General features: G+C 37.8%; 1 protein-coding gene across 3 annotated transcripts; it reads right to left on the reverse strand.

Moving 5' to 3' along the window:
* Positions 1–4,133: 4,133 nt before the first annotated feature.
* GTF3C6 (general transcription factor IIIC subunit 6) lies at positions 4,134–20,406 on the reverse strand. 3 transcript variants are annotated; one of them, XM_075208517.1, is made up of 8 exons: positions 20,274–20,406; positions 19,312–19,419; positions 15,883–16,015; positions 14,655–14,735; positions 11,150–11,213; positions 10,455–10,499; positions 6,091–6,198; positions 4,134–5,504 (listed from the first exon to the last, which is right to left on the reverse strand). In XM_075208517.1, the coding sequence occupies exons 3-8, from the start codon at positions 15,979–15,981 to the stop codon at positions 5,104–5,106; spliced, it is 798 nt and encodes a 265-aa protein (XP_075064618.1). In that variant the 5' UTR covers positions 15,982–16,015; positions 19,312–19,419; positions 20,274–20,406; the 3' UTR covers positions 4,134–5,103. The 3 variants fall into 3 exon arrangements, with proteins under 3 accessions (XP_075064618.1, XP_075064616.1, XP_075064617.1); XM_075208515.1 differs by having other exon boundaries at positions 15,883–16,056; XM_075208516.1 differs by lacking the exon at positions 19,312–19,419 and having other exon boundaries at positions 15,883–16,056.
* Positions 20,407–20,415: the final 9 nt, after the last annotated feature.

The following is a 20,415-nucleotide window of genomic DNA, read 5'->3' on the forward strand; positions in this document are numbered from 1 at the left end:
GGTCCCATGCTTGCAAAATTATAATAAGCGGATCTAGAGACAAGTAAAGCATCCTTGGTCTATACCTCTAGTCATTGGTATAATTTCTCTTTTCATGACATTAATAATTAATGACGTAGATGGTTCTTTGTATAGGTATTTAATAAATAGTGCAATGGTAGTTGAAAAGGCTTATAGTACAAATGTTTTAAAAATCACTGCATGAATTTTTTTTAAACGTTTCCTCAGCATCAAGACTTAGGGCTAGATTTACTAAGCTGCGGGTTTAAAAAGGGGGGATGTTGCCTATAGCAACCAATCAGATTCTAGCTGTCATTTTGTAGAAGGTACTAAATAAATGAAAGCTAGAATCTGATTGGTTGCTATAGGCAACATCCCCACTTTTTCAAACTCGCAGCTTAGTAAATCTAGCCCTTAACGTTTTAAGATTTCACTTTGGCTGTTGATGCTACTACAGCCATTATTGCTGTTCTTTTACCTTTGACTGAGTGATGGCCATAGATGAAGCCTAATTGATGTCGTGTTGGGATCAGGGGCATTGTTTTCTGAAGGACCTTAATTTAACTAATAATGTAAAATCCTGATTTAGGAGTGATATTCATCTATACGCGATAAACCTAATGTAATTCTATATTTAATTTGGTTTAGGAAAAAGGATTGTTATAACATTTTTGGTATAAATTCGTTAAAGTAGGTACCAAGTACTCCCGTAGTATTTTATAAAATAGTCTTCATTTACACCATCCTGCACTGATGTCTCTATTTAATTTCTTCCTCTGTTGGGTTACAAGTATGGCTTACTATGGTAGGTAAAGACACAGAGATTTGTTAAAAGAAGTGGCAAAATATAGTTCATAGTAATCATTTTGGAATTGTGTTGCAATTTCTGAATGAGAGGTGTAACATATACCTGTTGTTGGACCTGTCACTTTTGTAATATGATATTTCCTCTTATGTTGCTTAGCTATATGTGCTAAGTCTCCCTGATTTTATTTCTATAGAACTGAAAAATATAATTAAAAACACCTATGCACACTGGAGAACAGTATAAATTCATATGAATGCTTAAGCTCCTTTATGAAAAATGAAGTGTAGGCTTCGGCACCAAAAAAGTAGCAGATCTCACCCTACTCTGTCCCTGATAAGTTTCCACAGTCCTTCCAGATATCCTCGGGGTCTAGACTTCCTTGTGGAAACTGCCAGCCGGCAGCAACACAATATGGTTGTTTACTATCCGAGGAACTGTGGAACGCACGGAACTTCAAGTATGTATGGTAGCTGAAACAAGCCAAAACACTAATTTAATCTGTCTCAAGACGACACGTTTTGTCCAATGGACTTTCTCAAGGGGACAACATTTTATTTTGTTCTCACATACACAGTGGTCTTAATTGTCCTGGCTGCACTTTTTCAAATGATTTTATTCACTTGTACACATTTTATTAATTTAAAGAAGTGCACCTTTTCTTTTTTCACAAATTCTAGTTTGTCTATTTGGGAGTTGGACCACTCTTAAGGTGCTGCATGCTTTGAAAAATGGAGGCTCAGGAAAGGTTTTGTGACACCCTGAGTACACTTGCTGATAAACTGACTAGGGGCTCGCCTACATGAGATGCCTTGACGTTGGCAGGTGAACTTATCCTAATATAGTCATATTGTGCACAAAATTTTTATGTATACGCTGACACATAGTGGAAAGTTAGCACCTGGTCTAATGACCAATAATCTGTCAAACATAACATTCTATGGCCATATACTTATAGCCGCAGGTGTGTGCCCATCCCCTGTAATGACATCATCGCCCATTCAAAAAAAACATTACCTCAACTCTGTAGCTGCAGACTTTTGATCAATGCAGACCATGTCAACCACTTATGTTGCTCCTACATCCCAGCATAGCGGTCAATTTAGAAAATGAATGCGACTTATATTTGTTAGATGGTCGTTTGTATAAACTAGTAACATACGCAGCTCTATGCTGCTGGACACAAATATATAGTTTTTGGACATTATATATATATATATATATATATAAATAATATAAATGGCTAGTGGCGTGTGTTAGTCTGTCTGTGTGTGAAAAAAAAAAAAAAAAAAAAGCTGCAGCGCCACCTGCTGGGCAGAGTTATACACTGACCTATATATTTCTTGAAGAAGTGACAGTTGGGAGTGGTTGGTGGTTGCCGGGGGTGACAGTGGGGAGTTTTTAACACCTTAAGTAGCTTGATTTGACTAGAATGCATGAGTATCATGTACGGGTTAACTGACCTACTAAATTCTTAGTGTGTGTGGAAAAAAAACCTCAAAAAGGGCTGAAATTTGGTATACTGACATTATTGACGAATTGAGGGGTCAAACTCATTTTCGTGAGGTAATTTTACCTCATGAACACACATGTGTACAGTGGCGGATCCAGGGGGGTGCGATCGGGGCAATCGCCCCCCCCCCTAGCAGGGGTTTGCTGCTGACGGCTGCACAGTATGTGCAGGTCCGTTTGGCAGTGACAGTGTGCTGCCCGGCTGCTCTGATTGTGTTTTAAACACAATCAGAGCAGCCGGGCAGCACACTGTCCCTGCCTGTCACTGCCGAGCAGACCTGCACATACTGTGCAGCCCCCGGCAGCCTCAAAAGTCGGAAAGGGGGCGGGGTCTAAATCGCCCCGCCCTAACATCCCCACGGGGAACAAACATTTTCTAGATCCGCCCCTGCATGTGTAGCGGCGTGTGTTAGTGTGTGTGTGTGTCTGTGGAAAAAACTATTTTCTCAGAAAGGGCTCATCCGAATGACCTGAAATTTGGTATACTGACATTATTTGACAAAAAAAATGCATGAGTATCATGCACAGGTTAACATATATATATATATATATATATATTTTTTTTTTTTTCTAAAAGCAAAATTTTAGAAACAATATGATAATTTTAAAAGCAACTGTTTGTTATATTTAGTACTGCTTAACTTCCTGGTAGATGGCAATCAATTAAACCAACTGCTTAATTTACTCATAACTATTGAACTTTTTTTTACTAAAAAACATCCAACCCATTTGTAAAACCATCCAGTGATTGTGTGTGAAAAGCTTGTCTGGTCAATCTTTGTATTGTCCTTGAATATATTTGTAGACAAATAGATTCAAATACACCCATGCAATCATTTCTTTAATAAGCTTGACCATTTATGAGCCCACAAGATCTCGTGGTCTGTCTTATACACAATTGCTCAAAACGTACCGCATATTCAAGATGCGATTTAACAATTAATGTATACAATACCAAAACTACTTTTGTTTCACCTGTATCTATGCCCCGTTGTATGTATCCTAACATTTTAGTAGCTCTTGTAGTAGGTACCTGACCCTGGGTTCTGCTACTCATCTTATTGTTTACTAGTGTAGCCAAGTCCTTTTCCATCTCAGATCTCCCCCAGTTGTATCCCATTTAATTATATAGAATGCGATTATTACCAAAGCCTAAATGCATAATATTACATTTTTTTACACTGCTGTGTGTTAATGACCAGTGCAAAACTTAATGTTATCTGCAAATATGGACACCTTATTTCCTAGACCTATTACAAGATCACTATTAAAACTGATAAAAAGGCAAAGCCTAGTAATAATACCTGAGGCACTACTACAATAACGTTATCCTAATCTGATTATGTTCATTTATAACACTCTGCTCGCTTTCTCAGCCCGTTATAGACCCATGTACATACATTTTTCCCCAAAGTCCCAGTGCTTATATCTTGTTTATCAATGTGTTATGTTGAACTGTATCAAATGCTTTCACAAAATCCAAATACATCCCCCATCATCTGCATTGCCAAGATCCAGTTTACAATTGACTTCCTTATATAAACTGATCAGATTAGATTTGGCATGATCAGTCCTAACCATTTTATATGGCAAAACACACCTTCACCTGCTGGAAGACACTTATGCTTCCTTAAGATGATCTTGCTGACTGAATTAACTAGAAAATCCTGTGGGAGGTCTACATTTATGAAACAGATTGTGACCAGTCCTACTTCTTGTTTGGCAGTGATATAGTGTAGTATAATTAATTATCAGGCAAAAACGTGAACAGAACGGTCATCAGAAATATGATAAAATACTATAAAAATAACATCTCTTATACATGGGGCAACACCTCTTGTATTTACCAAACACAACTTTACAAACTAAGTTTGACAGTATTTAGTTATCACAGTATACAAAATGGTTCAGCTTCATAGAAAAAAAAAGCACAGCAACTAGTATATGCATTTTGCCATACCTCCTTAGGGCTCTAGTAAACATAATAGCCCTGTAGCCTGTTAAATTGTATGTATAGGTATAGCACACTATACTTTTTTTTCTTGTCCACGGCCAAAACCGCACACCCGTGTTCCAGTACCCACACCTTAATGGAATTCAGGATTAGTGCATCTAAATGATGCCCATTTGCTTAATCCCTTATGTGTTTAAACCAGCTTCTACATCATGTCGCCTTTAACATAACCATGAGATTGATCTCTCCAGAGTCACAATGCAGCAATCAAAGTTTAGAAAGACTCATAACCCCTTATAGGAGAATTGGAGTTATACACACCTAGATATTCTGTACTGCAATATAAATAACGTGGAATAGTTCTTTTGGTAGATCATTAATTTCCCAAAATTGTTTGTTTTAAACAAAAAATGTTTAAATGAGCTTCAACATAAAAAACCTACAGAATTATCTCTATTGTTGTGCTGCCATCAGAACTTGATAGCAGGTCCAGATACAGTGCACAGTTAATTACCATATTTCCCCATGTATAAGACGCACCTTTTCCCCAAAAATTTGGGATCTAAAAACTGGGTGCGTCTTCTACAGTGGCAGGGGGGGAATCCAGGGGAAAGGGGGCCCCTGCAATCTCCACACACTTTGACAGCTACTGTAATATTTTTTTTCAAATTTTGAGGCCAAAATTTAGGTGCATCTTATACATGGGAGCGCCTTATACATGGAGAAATACGGTATTTATGGATCTACTCAAATTTGGGATTTGTTTATAAAGTGGCCTACAATGGATAAGTAAACAGCACCCATTGTAATTGACCAGAGTCTGATGTACTTTTTACAGAGTTGGGTCATGGCAGATATTGTCATCTGGTTGTGCAGAACTAGCTTCCTCAGATGGACATATTGCATGCTCCAATGTAGATAGATGCTTGTCTGTGTCATTGTCTATTTTCTCCAAGTCTAACTGTTGATCCCCCTTGGATGCAGGACATCCTTTCCCCTCAGAATCCGAGCGCCTCTTCCTCTCAGAGTCAGAATGTCCTTTCTCAGAACCAGAGTGCTGTTTTCCCTCAGATTCAAAGCTTTGGTCCACCACTCTAATCTCCTCAGTTGATCCATCCAATTGGCCTTGGCCTTCTTCTTCACTTTGAGATTCTTCCTGTGCAAAGCTGCATATCATTTGAGGCCAGCTAGGAGAACTATCATCTTTAACATGGAACCATTCTATCTTTCCTCCTGCAAGAAATATGGATCATGGTTAAAGCTATTCCAATCAGATAGAAACCAGGTAAATTTACTACAACAATATTGGCATTCGGTGTATTTTTACATGGATCACAAGTGGATGGAATAATTGCCGATATAGAGGCATTATGACAGCAGTGTGTGCTTCCTATGAGGCAGTGAAAAGGTACATCAGCTGAACACCAGAAGGGGAAAGAGAGAGTAATCTCACATAAGTCAATAAAGGCAGCTCATACTTTCATATCTTGTTATAGTAACATTCTAATAGTGAATCATATGAAGGCAGACACTGAATTTGTTTTGCTTCATTTGTATTTGACTAGCGTTACAATTTCCCTGTTAAGATTAGCAGCCAGGTGGTACCTCTAGATCAATAAAGATTGATTGATTTATTTGGGGATTTATTTCATGGCTTCAGTATTATACCTCTAGTGCCTAGTAAAATTCCTCTTTGTTAGGCACAGAATAAGAGAAACATTTACAAGGAAAATCAAATACAATATAATCGACAGTGTTAAACTATAATTAATACATACATATAAATTAAAAAAAATTCCCAGTTTAAACAAATACTGACCTCCCTCATCACCTTCTTTCTTTTCTGTCAAAAATGTCCTGGTCATATTCAATTTCTTTACAGTATGGCACTTGTACTTCAGTTGTGGTTTTGCATTCTCTCCATCTCCTGAATAGAAAAGAGTGCAGTAAAAACAAAAACATGCATTTTATATGCCAGTAAATCCATTCTGGCTGACAAAGTAATATACTGCCAGAGGCCCTTACATATACCCAAAGCCTGGATTACCATTTCATTTGGTGCGTCAACATCCTTCATGCTCCAATTTTTAAGCTACATACTCCACCTTTCCTCTTATGTTTTTACCAAAGAGCACCATGCATGGACAGGAGTTTAAATTAAAATGGCAGCACCCAAGTTACATAAACTCAATAGGAAATATTCAGATATTACTATAAAAAAAATTATATAATAAGCTCTAAATAAAATAATGAATCTGCATCATTCACCACAGCATTAAGTTGCCTATCCTATATTCCATAAGGAAAACTCAATTTCACTCTGGTCCTTCCACCACCCTGACCAAATATTGGCACATCTAACAAAAGACACCATTTTGCCTAGCAAATGGATGCAAGTTCCATGAAAACATGTGAAAGTGGCTTTTTGAAATGTGCTGCCCCATTCTTCTGGTTCATAAAGGACTGCCACTGTCTATATATTTACAGAGCAAAATATTGGAACACACTAATGGAAGGGGCTGTTTTTAAAATATTTTTATGTGCTTTCTTAATTCTGCTTTTTTGTTTTCTCTAAGTGCAGCTAATGTATTAGAGGCAGCAAGAGCACGTCAAAAGAAATCACATTGGTAGTAACACAATCAATGTAAATTTAAAAAGCCGATGAACTTTTATTAACATGTATCAAAGGCCTACATGAAGTGAACGTCGCCAATAAGTAGGGAAGAGTTCTTTTCAAGGTAAATTAAATCCACAGGTTGTAACACTACTGATGAGACAGCTGCACCACTACTCAGGAAAAGCAGAAAATGTCCTGATAAATACACCACCACACAGGTGAAGAGGTAGGTTATGTATCGAGTTACAGATACAAGCCTTCAGTAGGTCAATCAAATGTATTTGCAAAGAATCAAGATACAAATCGGTAGCAAAGTGTTAGCCTGTTCCTTCAACTTAAATTAATTACTCCTGGGTAGTGAGCAGCATATAACAAAAAAAATAAATCAAAATTTTGGGTCCATGGCCAGGAAACTCCCTAGACCTTAATCCCATTGAGAACTTGTGGTCAATCCTCAAGAAGCAAGGTGGACAAACAAAAACCCACAAATTCTGACAAACTTCAAGCATTGTTTAGGCAAGAATGGGCGGCCATCAGTCAGTAGGTGGCCCAGAAGTTGATTGACAGCATGCCAGCGCGAATTGCAGAGGTCTTCAAAAAGAAGGGTCAACACTGCAAATATTGACTCTTTGCATAAACTTAATGTAATTGTCAGTAAGAGCCTTTGACATTTATGAAATGCTTGTAATTTTACTTCAGTATACCATAGCAACATCTGACAAAAAGGTCTAAAAACACTGAAGCAGCAAACTGTGAAAACAAATACTTGTGTCATTCTCATTTTGGCCATGACTGTAGAAATGAAACTGGTGGAAATTAATTCATTGTAAGTATAACAATCTCATTTTCTCTTTCATCCATGGAGAACACTGGAGATGTCTCAAAGCTGTCCCCAAGAGAGGATACTCTTAGAAGTAGCGGTTTGCAGCACCTTACGTCCAAAACTGGCATCTTTGGATGCAAAAACGTTGAATCTGTAGAATTTTGTAAATGTGTGCAACGAACACCAGGGTGTAAATGTATCAAGCTGAGAGTTTTCCGGCGGGTTTGAAAAACCAATCAGATTCTACATATCATTTATTTAGTACATCCTACAAAATGATATCTAGAATCTGATTGGTTGCTATAGGCAGCATCTCCACTTTTCAAAGCCGCCGGAAAGCTCTCTGCATTTACCCCCTGGGGGTAAATGTATCATAGTCCGGTTTTTGCATCCCGTGCGAGATCGCAAGATGACAGCTAAAATTTAAAGCGGCGCTGCAAGAAGAATAGTATAGAGGCCAATCGAAAAAGATGTAGTAAACTCCTTCCTTTCAGTAGGTCTTACAGACGCTGTGTTAATTTGTGACAACCACCGACGACTTAGCCATGAGCATGGTCTGAACCAAGTGGTCAGGGAAGCCTTTAGCTTTGGAGGAACATGGCTTCAACAACCATGCCATTAAAAGGTATCCAAGGCAAACTCTGGTGAAGAAAAGGTCCGTCTAATTGAATATGCTCCATACAAGCTATGACCATCAATGGAATATAAAAAAAAAAAAAAAGAAATCTACAACACAAAAATTAGAAAGACATTTTATGAAGATACACCATGCTGACCCTCACTTCCTTACATGTCAGGGAATTGAAAAGGGGCAAGAGTAATTTATGGTGAAGGGGTAGCCTAATAATTGTTCTAATTCAATTATATGCTACAGAGCTTGTGAGTGTATTTTTATATTTTGCTTCTTGGTAAATAAACTTGCTTAATTGATTAGAGCAGCGATTTCCAACCAGGGGTTCAGGAACCCCTAGGGGTACTTAAAGTGTTACCTGGAGGTTCTCATAAAAAAAAAAATGAAATCAGTAATGGCTGCACATTTGTTATTGTCAAGTGAATGGATCTACTTGCGATGCATCTCCTGTCAGGTGACATATCATGTCCGGCCAGGGAGCCAGGAAGGGAGTTCGAATGATGAGAATGGCCCATCACTATCTGGAGAGCTGCAGGTTGCCACAGATTTTCTGTAACTAGCAAGGTACTTGTAGCTTTACAGTTGCACACAGGCCCACTCATTTCTTACAACACCCCTGGCTGGAGGCCTGCAGATCTATTCCTCTTCCTGAACTGCATGCTTCAACTAAATAGAAAAGGCACACTGTTCAACAAGAATACAATCATGATTCCTACCTAGTTAATAAGAAATATAAACAAAGACAGCTAATCACTTCTTTATGGATAGAATCGGCAATGGATCGTGGTTTAACAAGGGAAGTAAAACTGTTGGCCTTGAAACACACATGCAAAATACAGCAGCAGCTTCTGTATCTGATCAGCCATGTGCTGAATGGCCAACTCCCCCTCCATATTATTATTATTAATATTTATTTATAAGGCGCCACAAGGCATCCGCAGCGCCGTACAGAGACAAACAAAATCACAATACAATGGGAGACAGCACAGTACAGTAAACACAGCAACTCAGTACGCTCAATGCACAGCTAGAGAGGGCGGGGAAGGGGGAGGGAGGATCCGCAAACGACGGGGCCCAAGAAGGAGGGCGCGGAAGACAGGGAGACCCCCAGGGGGGAGGTAACATCTTTATGATATAACATAACATCTTTATGATATGAAATATAATCTCTCAAAATACAAGAAAAGAAAATAGGACGGTGATTAAATAAACGTTGGTTTTACATATATTGGGCACCAAGAGCAACCAAAACCAGTGTGTTGTTTGTGGTGAAGCACTGCTAAACATTTGGTGGTTTCATTTCCTATTTTACACTGGGTCTACCGATTCCATGCACTTTAATTAATCTAATGCTAATAGCTATTTTATTATGTTTGTGTAACATTTTGCAGTGTCTGTTTTTACTGTCAGACTAGATATGCCTACATTGTGTAGCTGTTATAACTGTAATGTTATTCCTTATTTTAAATAGCCTATGCCATGGAGGATTAACTGTAAGTGAATGGAGGAAGATATACTACCAAGTAAGACTGTGCTGAATTACAGTTAATAACATGTGAAAAACAAACTTCACTTTTTTGTTCGTAACAATGACTGTAGGACAGTGCATTGATTAGATATTAAATACAGAACACACCTCAGCAAGTCAACCAGCAATAATGCTTTGTATTACAGGTTGAAAAAAAAAAAAAAAAAAAAAAAGAAGAAAACTCTGAACAAGAGAAACAATTAAAAAGACAGAAACCTGAGCTGCTTATTCTACTTTGTTGTATACACTTTAGAAGTCCAGGCTATCTTAGCTTCCTATAAATGTCTAATATGTTAGTCGTTAGCTGGATCTGAAAACCCTACACTAATATTCTTTTTGATACTGTTACTTTTGATCCCATTCTTGTGTGCAGATGTATTTCTGTTTTTATCCCCTTTGCCATGAATGACCAGGACCTTTAAATTAATCACCGGAAAAGGATATTAAAATTCAAATTGAACAGTGATTTATTAAATTTTCTTGTAAGCAATAAAAAAACACAGCTAATGTAAGGTGTTGACTGTGCAACACAATAAAGCAAAATGTATGTTTATCATTTCAAATGTGCAGATGAAAATGTTTACCTTGTTCTGGTGTTTCTTCAAATATCACACAAGTACCCAACACATCTAGAAATACAGAAAATGTAGAAAATTGGTAGTCATTCATATTTTGTGGTATAAGGATGTACATGCCTGGATTTGTGGAGTAAATGAAAGGGAAGCACTCTATTTACTGCACTTAAAATTTATGCATAAATTATTTACATATTCTAAACATCTAACCATAGCTTTAATTAGGGCAGTGGTTCCCAAACTGTGCGCCTAGGCTCCCTGGGGTGCCTCAGCGATCTCACAGAGGTGCCTCGGCCAGGGCCAGTGGTAGAGTGGGGGACTACTTTGTAATTATTTTGGCTTAGGGGTGCCTTGAAAAAATTATGGAAACCCTAAGGGTGCCTTGAACTGAAAAAGTTTGGGATCCACTGAATTAGGGTGTAAGTTTCTCCTTCTACTTATGTTATACCAATGGAATGCATGGGGTGGTTAAAACCATGTTACAGTAGTGGCTGCACCGAGGGTGGTGTTATTAGGAGACACAGAAAATGGGACCTACTGCTATGTCTATTTTCACAATATAACATGATTACTAGGGATGACAAGAGCAAACACTGATATGACACTAAAGTTCTTCGATGGCAGACCCCCCCCCCCCCATAAACCAGGACCTGTTTTTAGGTTATACATCACATAAGTAGAGAAGTAACCAGTCCGTTTATTACCTTCATATTCTCCTGCAAACACGTATTTATCAACTTGTAAGAAAGGTTTTTCTGTGTTTATCCCCTGCACGGAAGGGAAAATTGGGTTACTTTATTTTAACTGCTTTCTGAATTTTTATTTTGCAACCGTAGTCATTTAGGATTTTCCTGGTGGTAGAACTGGCAGTAAAATAAACAAGCCTACATTGCAGGTCACAAAACAGGAAATTAATTGAAGTAACAATCATTGTGCCAAAAGGCAGTCAATTATGCCTAGGGCTAAATATATGATAACCATCACTAGCAGAATTTATAGACAAACATGCAGCATGTCTAGTTGGCACTGTGGCCTGTAGGGTCTGCAGGCAAACAACTTCACATTCAGTAAAAACTAGTGTCTAGAGTCACTGACCAAAAAGGGTAAATCTTATATTTCTGCCTGGTCTGTAAGTTGGAGATACAAAATATATATTATATTTAAACTTAAAATAGTAATATGCTAATTCTTATGAACACCACAAGCACTACTTTAAATCGACTCACTAATTATCCACTCCTATTACAAGTTTACAGTCACAGACAGGCAATGAGAGAGAAAGCGATATAGGGCATTGCATTAGTACTACATCAATAACCCTCTATCACAATCAGCAGAATGCCAGGAGAGTATGATTTTTGTTGGGATATTATGCAGGTGCTTCTGCGTAGTAACACAGTATTTTCAGTCAAGACAGTCTCAGTGTGGTGACAAAGAGCATGAAACACTCCAAAAAGCAGGAGCAGGGGAGGCAAGTATATATACATACTTTTATTTATTTAGATGCTCCATACACACCCTGAATAACATAAAAAAAAAAAAAGGATTTTTAGGCGGAGATACCTTTTAAAAAGAAATAACTGGCTTTAGTAATAGAATCAATGACACACATCATTAAGGTGCAAACCTATTGACACAACATACACCTCTTCACCTAAGAATTTGTGTGACCACTAACTAATGAGGAATTAATTACTGTATCACATTAGAAATCATTAAGTTAATGAAAGACTATATAATTCTGTTTTTGTGGCAGTTTGCGGATATTTCCCATAGATATTAAATGCTTACAAAATTAGAGCAATCCATTCACACCAGATCAATCCTACACTTTGGCTTTCTAAAGACAATTAATTTATGCAATTCTGAACCGCAAAATATTTGTGGGGTTTCTGCTTTTTAAATGCCATGGACCTATGTAACATGTACTTTACTCCTGACTTCCTGAATGAACAGTCAAACAGTAGTTATTGCAGATGGCCCGAATAGATCATTTATTGTATAAAAGGCAAGGGACGTTTCAGCGTTTAACTGGCATTATCAGGGGTTTTGAGATGTTAAGGATGACACTCTGCTCTAGTGTCCATATACATTACATGGCCAAAAGTATGCAGACACCCGAACATCACATCCTTATGTGCTTACTGTTCAATCTCATTCCTAAACTACGGGCATTAATATGAAGTTGATCCTATGCTTAGCAGCTATAACAGTCTCTTCTGGGAAGGTCTTTCACTAAACATTAGGACATGGCTGTGGGATTCACATCCATTCAGCCACAGAGAATTTGTGAGGTTGGGCATTTTTGTTGGGATGAAGGACTGGCTTGAAGTCAGCTTTCCAATTCATCCCAATGGTGTTTTACCGGGTTAAGGTCAGGGCCCTGTGTAGGCCAGTCAAGCTTTCTGGAAACCAATTTTTTTGAAGGACCTTGCTTTGTGCACAGGTGTATTGTCATGCGAAAACAGGAACCAAGGGGCTCAGGCCAAACCATGCTAAACAGAGCCAGACCATTATTCCTCCCCCACCATACTTTACAGCTGGCAGTAAGCATTCTCCTGACAAACCCAGATTTGGGTTTGTCAGGCCAGATCAGACTGCCAGAAGATAATGCTAATACGTCACTCCTTTCCAGAGACCAACAGCGGTGTGCTTTACACCACTGCAGTCAACGTTTGGCATTGTGCATGGTGATCTGAGGCTTGTGTGCGACTGCTCAGCCATAGAAACCCAATTCATGAAGCTCAACTTCACAATTACAGCACTTACAGTTGGCCAGGGCAGCTCTAGCAGTGCAGAAATTTGACAAACTGATTTATTGCCAAGGTAGCATCCTATGACAGTGCCACGTTGAAAGTCGCTGAGCTCTTCAGTACGACCCATTCTACAGCTAAAGTTTGACTATAGAGATTGTATGGCTGATTTTGTGGACATGTTAAATGGACAAACGCACTAATCAAAAGGAAAGTCCACATACTTTTGGCCATGTATTGTATATTCAATATCCTGCTAATATGTGTTTAAAACTCTGAAACATAAAAAATTAGAGTGTGCATTGAATGAATCTTAGCTGCATGCAGATTCCTATTGTCATGTATAAGTTCATTATGATCTCTATGGTAAACATATTCACCATCCCCCTAACTTACACAACCAGCCGTATTCTCCTACACTACCTGCTCACTGCTGCTTCCCAAATCGTAATGCTGCACACTTCTACGCTACTGCACCTCTGCAGTCAATATAGTTGTCACATATCCATGACTGTTCAATGTTAGCCTGTGGCCTGTATGTGATGTAGGGTACTTATGTTTGATTAAGGACTTGTGAATGTGACGGAGGACTTGAATGTCTGGTTGTTGCATGAACGGGTTGAGCCTTGTGTTTATATGTCCTGACAATGTTATACATACACAACATGTATGTCACTACATATACAGCGCACTTCCCCAGCAACAAATACAGCAAACCTTACACGTAAAAAACAATATATATAGACTTTGTTTCACATAAAGCTGCTCTTGCAACCATAATCTTTCTGTGTCTGTTTTACAACCACTCTATGCTGCTAGCGGACCCTGCTCCTTCCACTAACTTTAAGTCTGTGACTTCACACTTGCCCTCATTCTGCACCTCTCATTAGAACACTGCCCCCTCTACTGAAATAATATGTGCTGATGTGAACTTTCAGAAGATCTGAATGGCTACAGGTTGTTATATTCCTACCCCCTTTGAAAGTGGGGACCCATGAAAGAAAAGGAGAAGAAATGTTAACATAAAAGTGCTTAGGCCCTTATTGAGCGCACCTTAAAAAGAAAATCATACATTAACTGACAGGACAGACATACACAGTTAAACTTGCTACAGCAACACATTCATACATATGAGAAAGCAACACTGAAACGCATAGATCCTTACATAGTTTTTATATTTGTTTAAAAACATTCCACACTGGGAAATTACTGAGTCCCTTTCTCTAAGTTCACATACAGTCCTACAGCAATTTATAAAAACAATTGCTTTGGCTTAGTGATACCATTTTCTGACCCGGTTATTCTGCAGGCATACTGCATTTTTCTGCAAAAATCCAAGCGCGGATCAAAATGAGGATTCACTATCGATTTAGATGGAGTGTGAAGAGACAAGATAAAAGTTAAGTGAATCATTGTTGTTAAAAAAGAACATAAAAGTCAAAATAAATGCACTTACCAATATTTTGCATTTGTTGTCACATTTTTCTAAAATGTCTGAATCAATGATACCTGTTAACTCTACCAATACCAGTTGTTCCTGAAAGAAAATGATTTTTTTTTTTATATAAAAGCAGCATATGTAGTCAATTTTACTTTACCTTAATATATCTGTGAATCCACTGTTTGTATACTAGACATGAAATACTTTAGAAAAGTATCTTAGCTAGCATAAATCTAGTTAGGTTTCCTTTATATACATAAATGGTGGAAACAAATAAAACCCAGTAGATTCATAGTGTGATCTAACCCAGAAGTATAGAATGTTGTACAAAGTAAGTTGTATGTACTGGTAGTAAATGGAGACATCAGTAGACATTAAAGAGTATCCTATGTGGTTCAGTGAGAAGAACTTTGAAAAAGTAGTACTCCCCCTTTCAACCTAATAATAAAAATAAAAACAACAAAAAAAAAAACACATTATAGTTAAAGGGCTTTTCCAGTTTATTTAATCATTCACTAAATCCTCTCTCTTCTGTATAACAGTTCTTTCAATTAGCACCACCGTGTTGCATCTTCCCTGCTATGGAAAGTCAGGATGATGGCAAGACCCTGATAAATATAGAGAATGGCGGGGGTCCCAAGGAAAACATTCACAACAATGTACTATCTTAGAGAGGTAGGAGGTTTAGAAAGAAAACCTGTTTAAAGTGCTTATTGACAAGTCTATTTTGCCACTTTTTGGGTTGGTCTTATTCCAATTTCAGTATTTGGAACAAGGTATAATTTGTGTGTGTATCGCACAAACAACTACTTAGGGGCCATAAAATTTGTAAGAGGGGTCTTCCCTCTCCTCTTTCAAATAATGATATTAACACTTTAAGTGGTTTCTCCCCTGGGTCTTCATTATTTCTCTGTAGGCAGTGGATGAGGCGGTGTGTCTTAATGATATCATCATGTTGTCATTAAGTCACACTCCTTCCCTTATCAACCACCAACAGGTAATAGCTGCGGGGGACATGCAAGTATAATTTTAACTTCTTTGACCCCTCTATGTGCTAAGGATGAGTCCCACTCGTCCTTAGCACTGAAAGAGTTAAGGAGATGCAGACATGCTCTCAAACAATCACAGGGTAAGAAAAAAAACTTATTCAGCCTAGAAAACAAAGACAAACAGCTAAGTATACATGGATGTCCATTTCAGAAATATAAAGTAAAGAAAGTATACAAGTTATTTTATCTTTTACCTCTTCTTCTTCGTCATAATCATCATTTTTTTCAGAAAAACCCTCAGCTTCTTCACTGGTCTGTTGCAGATGAAAGTTTGTGCGACTGTTGGAAGTCATACTGAATCGCAAGGATGAACTGCAACTGCTAGTTCTAGGACACAAGGTGGCAGCAGATACACAGGTCTTGATTACCTTGATGTTTGTTAGAAGGATGAAAATATTAGTTCAAGCTTAAGCTATAGACATATATAAGTTACTGTATACTTTATGGCTCTAAATGCAATCAGAAAGCTTTTCACTGCAGCCATTTTGCAGAGAAACAGATTACAATTCAATGTCCCCAGAAAACATTATTATTCTTACCAGTGACCACTGTATACACAATGATCGACAGCAAGGTGGCTTAGTGGTTAGCACTTCTGCCTCACAGCACTGGGTCATGAGTTCAATTCTCAATCATGGCCTTATCTGTGTGGAGTTTGTATGTTCTCCCTGTGTTTGCGTGGGTTTCTTCCGGGTGCTCTGGTTTCCTCCCACACTCCAAAAACATACTGATAGGTTACTTGGCTGCTATTAAATCGCCCTTATACCCCATTGATACTGCACCGGGTTTTTGCCGGGGCGAGCTCAAACGACCCGGGTCTTGGTGCAGTATGAATGGTACAAGTCAAAAATCCCAGGTCTAAAAACCCGGGTCTTCAACCCGGGATTTATCGAGGGGTAATTCCCGGGTCGGACCCGGGTTGCCTGCACTATGAATGGTGCAACCCGGGTTTTTCAACACGGGTTGCACAGAAAACAAGCTGATTGGCTGTCTGCCTGTCTCTGGAGGATAAATAAATGTTATTTTTTTTTTATTTCTTTTATTCAATTTTAAAATATAATAGCAAAACAGTTTTGCTTCTTTGAGGATCCTTTTAAAACAGTAAAGGTATAAATTGCTATGGCTCTGAATTGCTGATGATTCAGAAGGGCAGAGGGAATAATTGGGCATCAGTTAATTAAATGATGAAATTTAGCTGCTACATTGAGCAAACCAACTAATCATTATGCTTTTTTAACTATGATTTTACTTATATAAAGTGTCAATAACATCACCATTTTTCAGCCAATGAAAACTGCTCTGGTGATGACTCCCACAAATTGCCAGGTCACAGACTTGTGCAGTATGAATGGGGTCAACCCGGGAAATTCCCAGGTCCGAGGTGCAGTATGAATGGTGTTTCTGAGCTGGGACGCTCCGAGCCCCGGCAAAAACCCGGCTTGAAAAACCCGGGATATTGCCGGGGCGGCAGTATGAAAGCGGTATCAGTCTCTCTCGATCTGCATGTGTATATTAGGGGATTTAGATTGTAAGCTCCAATTGGGCAGGGACTGATGTGAGTGAGTTCTCTGTACAGTGCTGCGGAATTAGTGGCACTATATAAACAAATAGATGATGATGATTATAGAACTCCCACTTCAGATTAATGCTTGTCCCTTTATAGATCTGTATCCTGGACCTAAAAGTGGAAGGCATGCTGTTGGAGAAAGATAACATTTTATTTACCAATGCAGGTAACAGGGGAAGCCTGAGCCAAGTTACTCTTCTCGAATAAAGAAGGGGGGGTGAACAAATGTCAGAATATATAAAAATAAAATCAGCCTATACCTCTATGGTTTATAACTGCTATGTCTTACACTTGTTTAGAACTACTGTTACATAATGAGAAGAGAAAAAGAAAGAGATCTATACTTAAAGGCACTCTCTATCCACTCAAACAAACAACAACAAAAAAAACAGGTGCTTCAAACCACGACTTTATTTACTCCTATTGAAAAGTTTTTTTCATCCCAAGCGAAATATTAAAATGACATTGTTATCAGTGCTATTACTATCATTAAAAAACTTTTGTTGTAACAATACTAGAATTGATTGAGAGTGCCTCCAATATAGAAATCTTCTTCTCTTTTTGTATTAATAGAGAAACTTTATTCTGGGAGGGCAGCCCCATAGAATGTTATACAAAATACAACATACAAGAAATAAGTATAATATGATAGGAAAAATCCACTGAAAGTCATACACAAATAATTGTTGCATTCAGCACGGATAATACATTCTTTGTTTTACTTATTTAGAATTACTATATTTGGGCAAAAAAAACAGTGATTGTTGAGATAGCTTCCTGAGGTTACACTAATTGCACAAAAGTAACAATGGGAAAGTCATAGAAAAGTCTACTGTTTATTATTTTTGGTTTTGTTCACTGTAAAATAGATTTAAAATAATTAAGTGCTTTAATACATTACCAAAAAATATCTGGTCCGAAAAATATTTTTAGTTTAACAAAGACGTAGCAAAATTACAGTTGCTCGTAATTGCAAACACATGTTCTAGCATACATACGTGACAGCCATCACTATCAATCAGCATTTGCACCTGCCCTGTACCTGGTGCACGTGATACTGCCTAAAAGCACATAACTCAAAGATGTAACCTTGGCAATCCCTCACTGTAGACTCCCCCACTCCACCCATGAAATTGTAGCCTGTCGGAAGTGTACTTTGTGTTCGAAGTTGATTTGGATGCACTTGCATTACCTAGCGTATAGTCTTTTTCGGAGCATGCGCAGACCAATTTTACACAAAATATGGCACGCATTGGCATTTATGGTCTATAATTAACCAAGCCCTTATACTCTGCATTGTTGTTAAATCAGAGTCACTGTGAATCTTAATGGTTACAATGTATGTGAGCCTGGATGAATACGTGTGCTTCACATGATGTTTGGGCTGATTGCTAGCTGAAACCCTAAGAGTAAGACTAGTTAATTAGACCAGTAATTACCTCATGAGCTATGCAATTTACAGCAAACCACTTTCATAGGTCACATTAAAAGCACAAATTATCGAACAATAAATAATGGATCACTTATGAACCATACAAAATGTGAACAGGCACTGCTTTTTAATATACTGAAATTATGATTTTTCTTCCATATAAGGACAGCTTTACTTTTATGGATCGCAGATAAGTTTTACTTGTTTTAAATGTAAAGACATTTATCATGCGTTAAAGTTTATTGGGATTTTTTACTGAGTTATCTGGTGTCACACTTTATGCTTGAACTTAAAATATCTGGGTTGTGCATATACTCTTACACTGAATTGCTATGTTTTTTTTCTTTATAAAAACTATATTCACTCTATTTTTGTGGAGTTTATTCAGCCCCTGTGCGTTTGTATGGAACAAAGTTTCCTACACAGATCTACTGCTATAGAGATGAAGATGCCGCTTCATAAAGTTTATTTTTATTATAATTTTGATATGCAGCTATTCACCAACACTATACATGGACATCTGTAGTTTTATTTACTAAACTATGTTTGGCAATTCTGTTTTCGTATATTGTTTTAGATTGCTGCACTTGAAAACAGGTGTAAAAAGAGAAGGAGCAGCCTTACCTGTATGTAGAATATTGATTGGTATAGTCACGGTTTATTGTATTGGACTGTCAGCTAGTGCCACAACCTTGTTTTTTTTTTTCACAATGTATAGATTCATATTGATTTCTAAAGAGAGAAGAGGACAGCGCACAACAGTCCATTTAATATATGCTCCTCCAAAGAATAAAATGTAAAGATATGTTTGGACTACAAATCATCATCATCACCATTTATTTATATAGCGCTGTACAGAGAACTCACTCACATTAGTCCCTGCCCCATTGGAGCTTACAGTCTAAATTCCCTAACATACACACACAGAGACAGACTCGTGTCAATTTTGATTGCAGCCAATTAACCTACCAGTATGTTTTTTGCAGTGTGGGAGGAAAACAGAGCACCCAGAGGAAACTCATGCAAACACGGGAAGAACATACAAACTCCACACAGATAAGGCCATGGACAGGAATTTAACTCATGACCCCATCGCTGTGAGGCAGAAGTGCTAACCACTTAGCCACTGTATTACAAATATTAATTCATAAATGAAAGTATAGAAACCAAAAAATATAAACTGCTCTATGTGAATTTTTTGTTGTTGTAATATATACAGAATTTTTTTTTTGCAAGAACAGATTATATTTGAAATAAGGCTGTACTTAATGTGTCAAGCACTACAGGAAACTATGTAACTGTTGCTTGTAGAATACCTTGTTAATACGAGTACACAGGACAAAAAAAAACAAGAAGCAAAGGCAAAGCAAAAAAAACTAATGATAGGACAGCATTATAATAGAGGGAGACAGAAAGATGATAACATGGAGAGAGACAAAGATAGCTGTATAACTATACTATACTGTAATACTTGCACACTAAAATATATGGAGCTAAATAGATGGATATACACACAATACAAAATCATGATACATTAAGCACAGCCTCGTCCGCATTTCCTGACATAAAGAACAAAGCACGCTTACTGTTCAGCATCCAGCAGATAGGTAACCAACTTGTAGCTAAACCGCTGGAACTAAACCAAACAGAACATCGTGGAAGTGTGCAACATAAGAGGCTAAGATCCCCTTCATAGCAAGGACCTTCTGACGTCACCAGGTCATGTGA

Source organism: Mixophyes fleayi, chromosome 4 (assembly GCF_038048845.1).
Source record: "Mixophyes fleayi isolate aMixFle1 chromosome 4, aMixFle1.hap1, whole genome shotgun sequence".
Lineage (NCBI taxonomy): Eukaryota > Metazoa > Chordata > Amphibia > Anura > Limnodynastidae > Mixophyes > Mixophyes fleayi.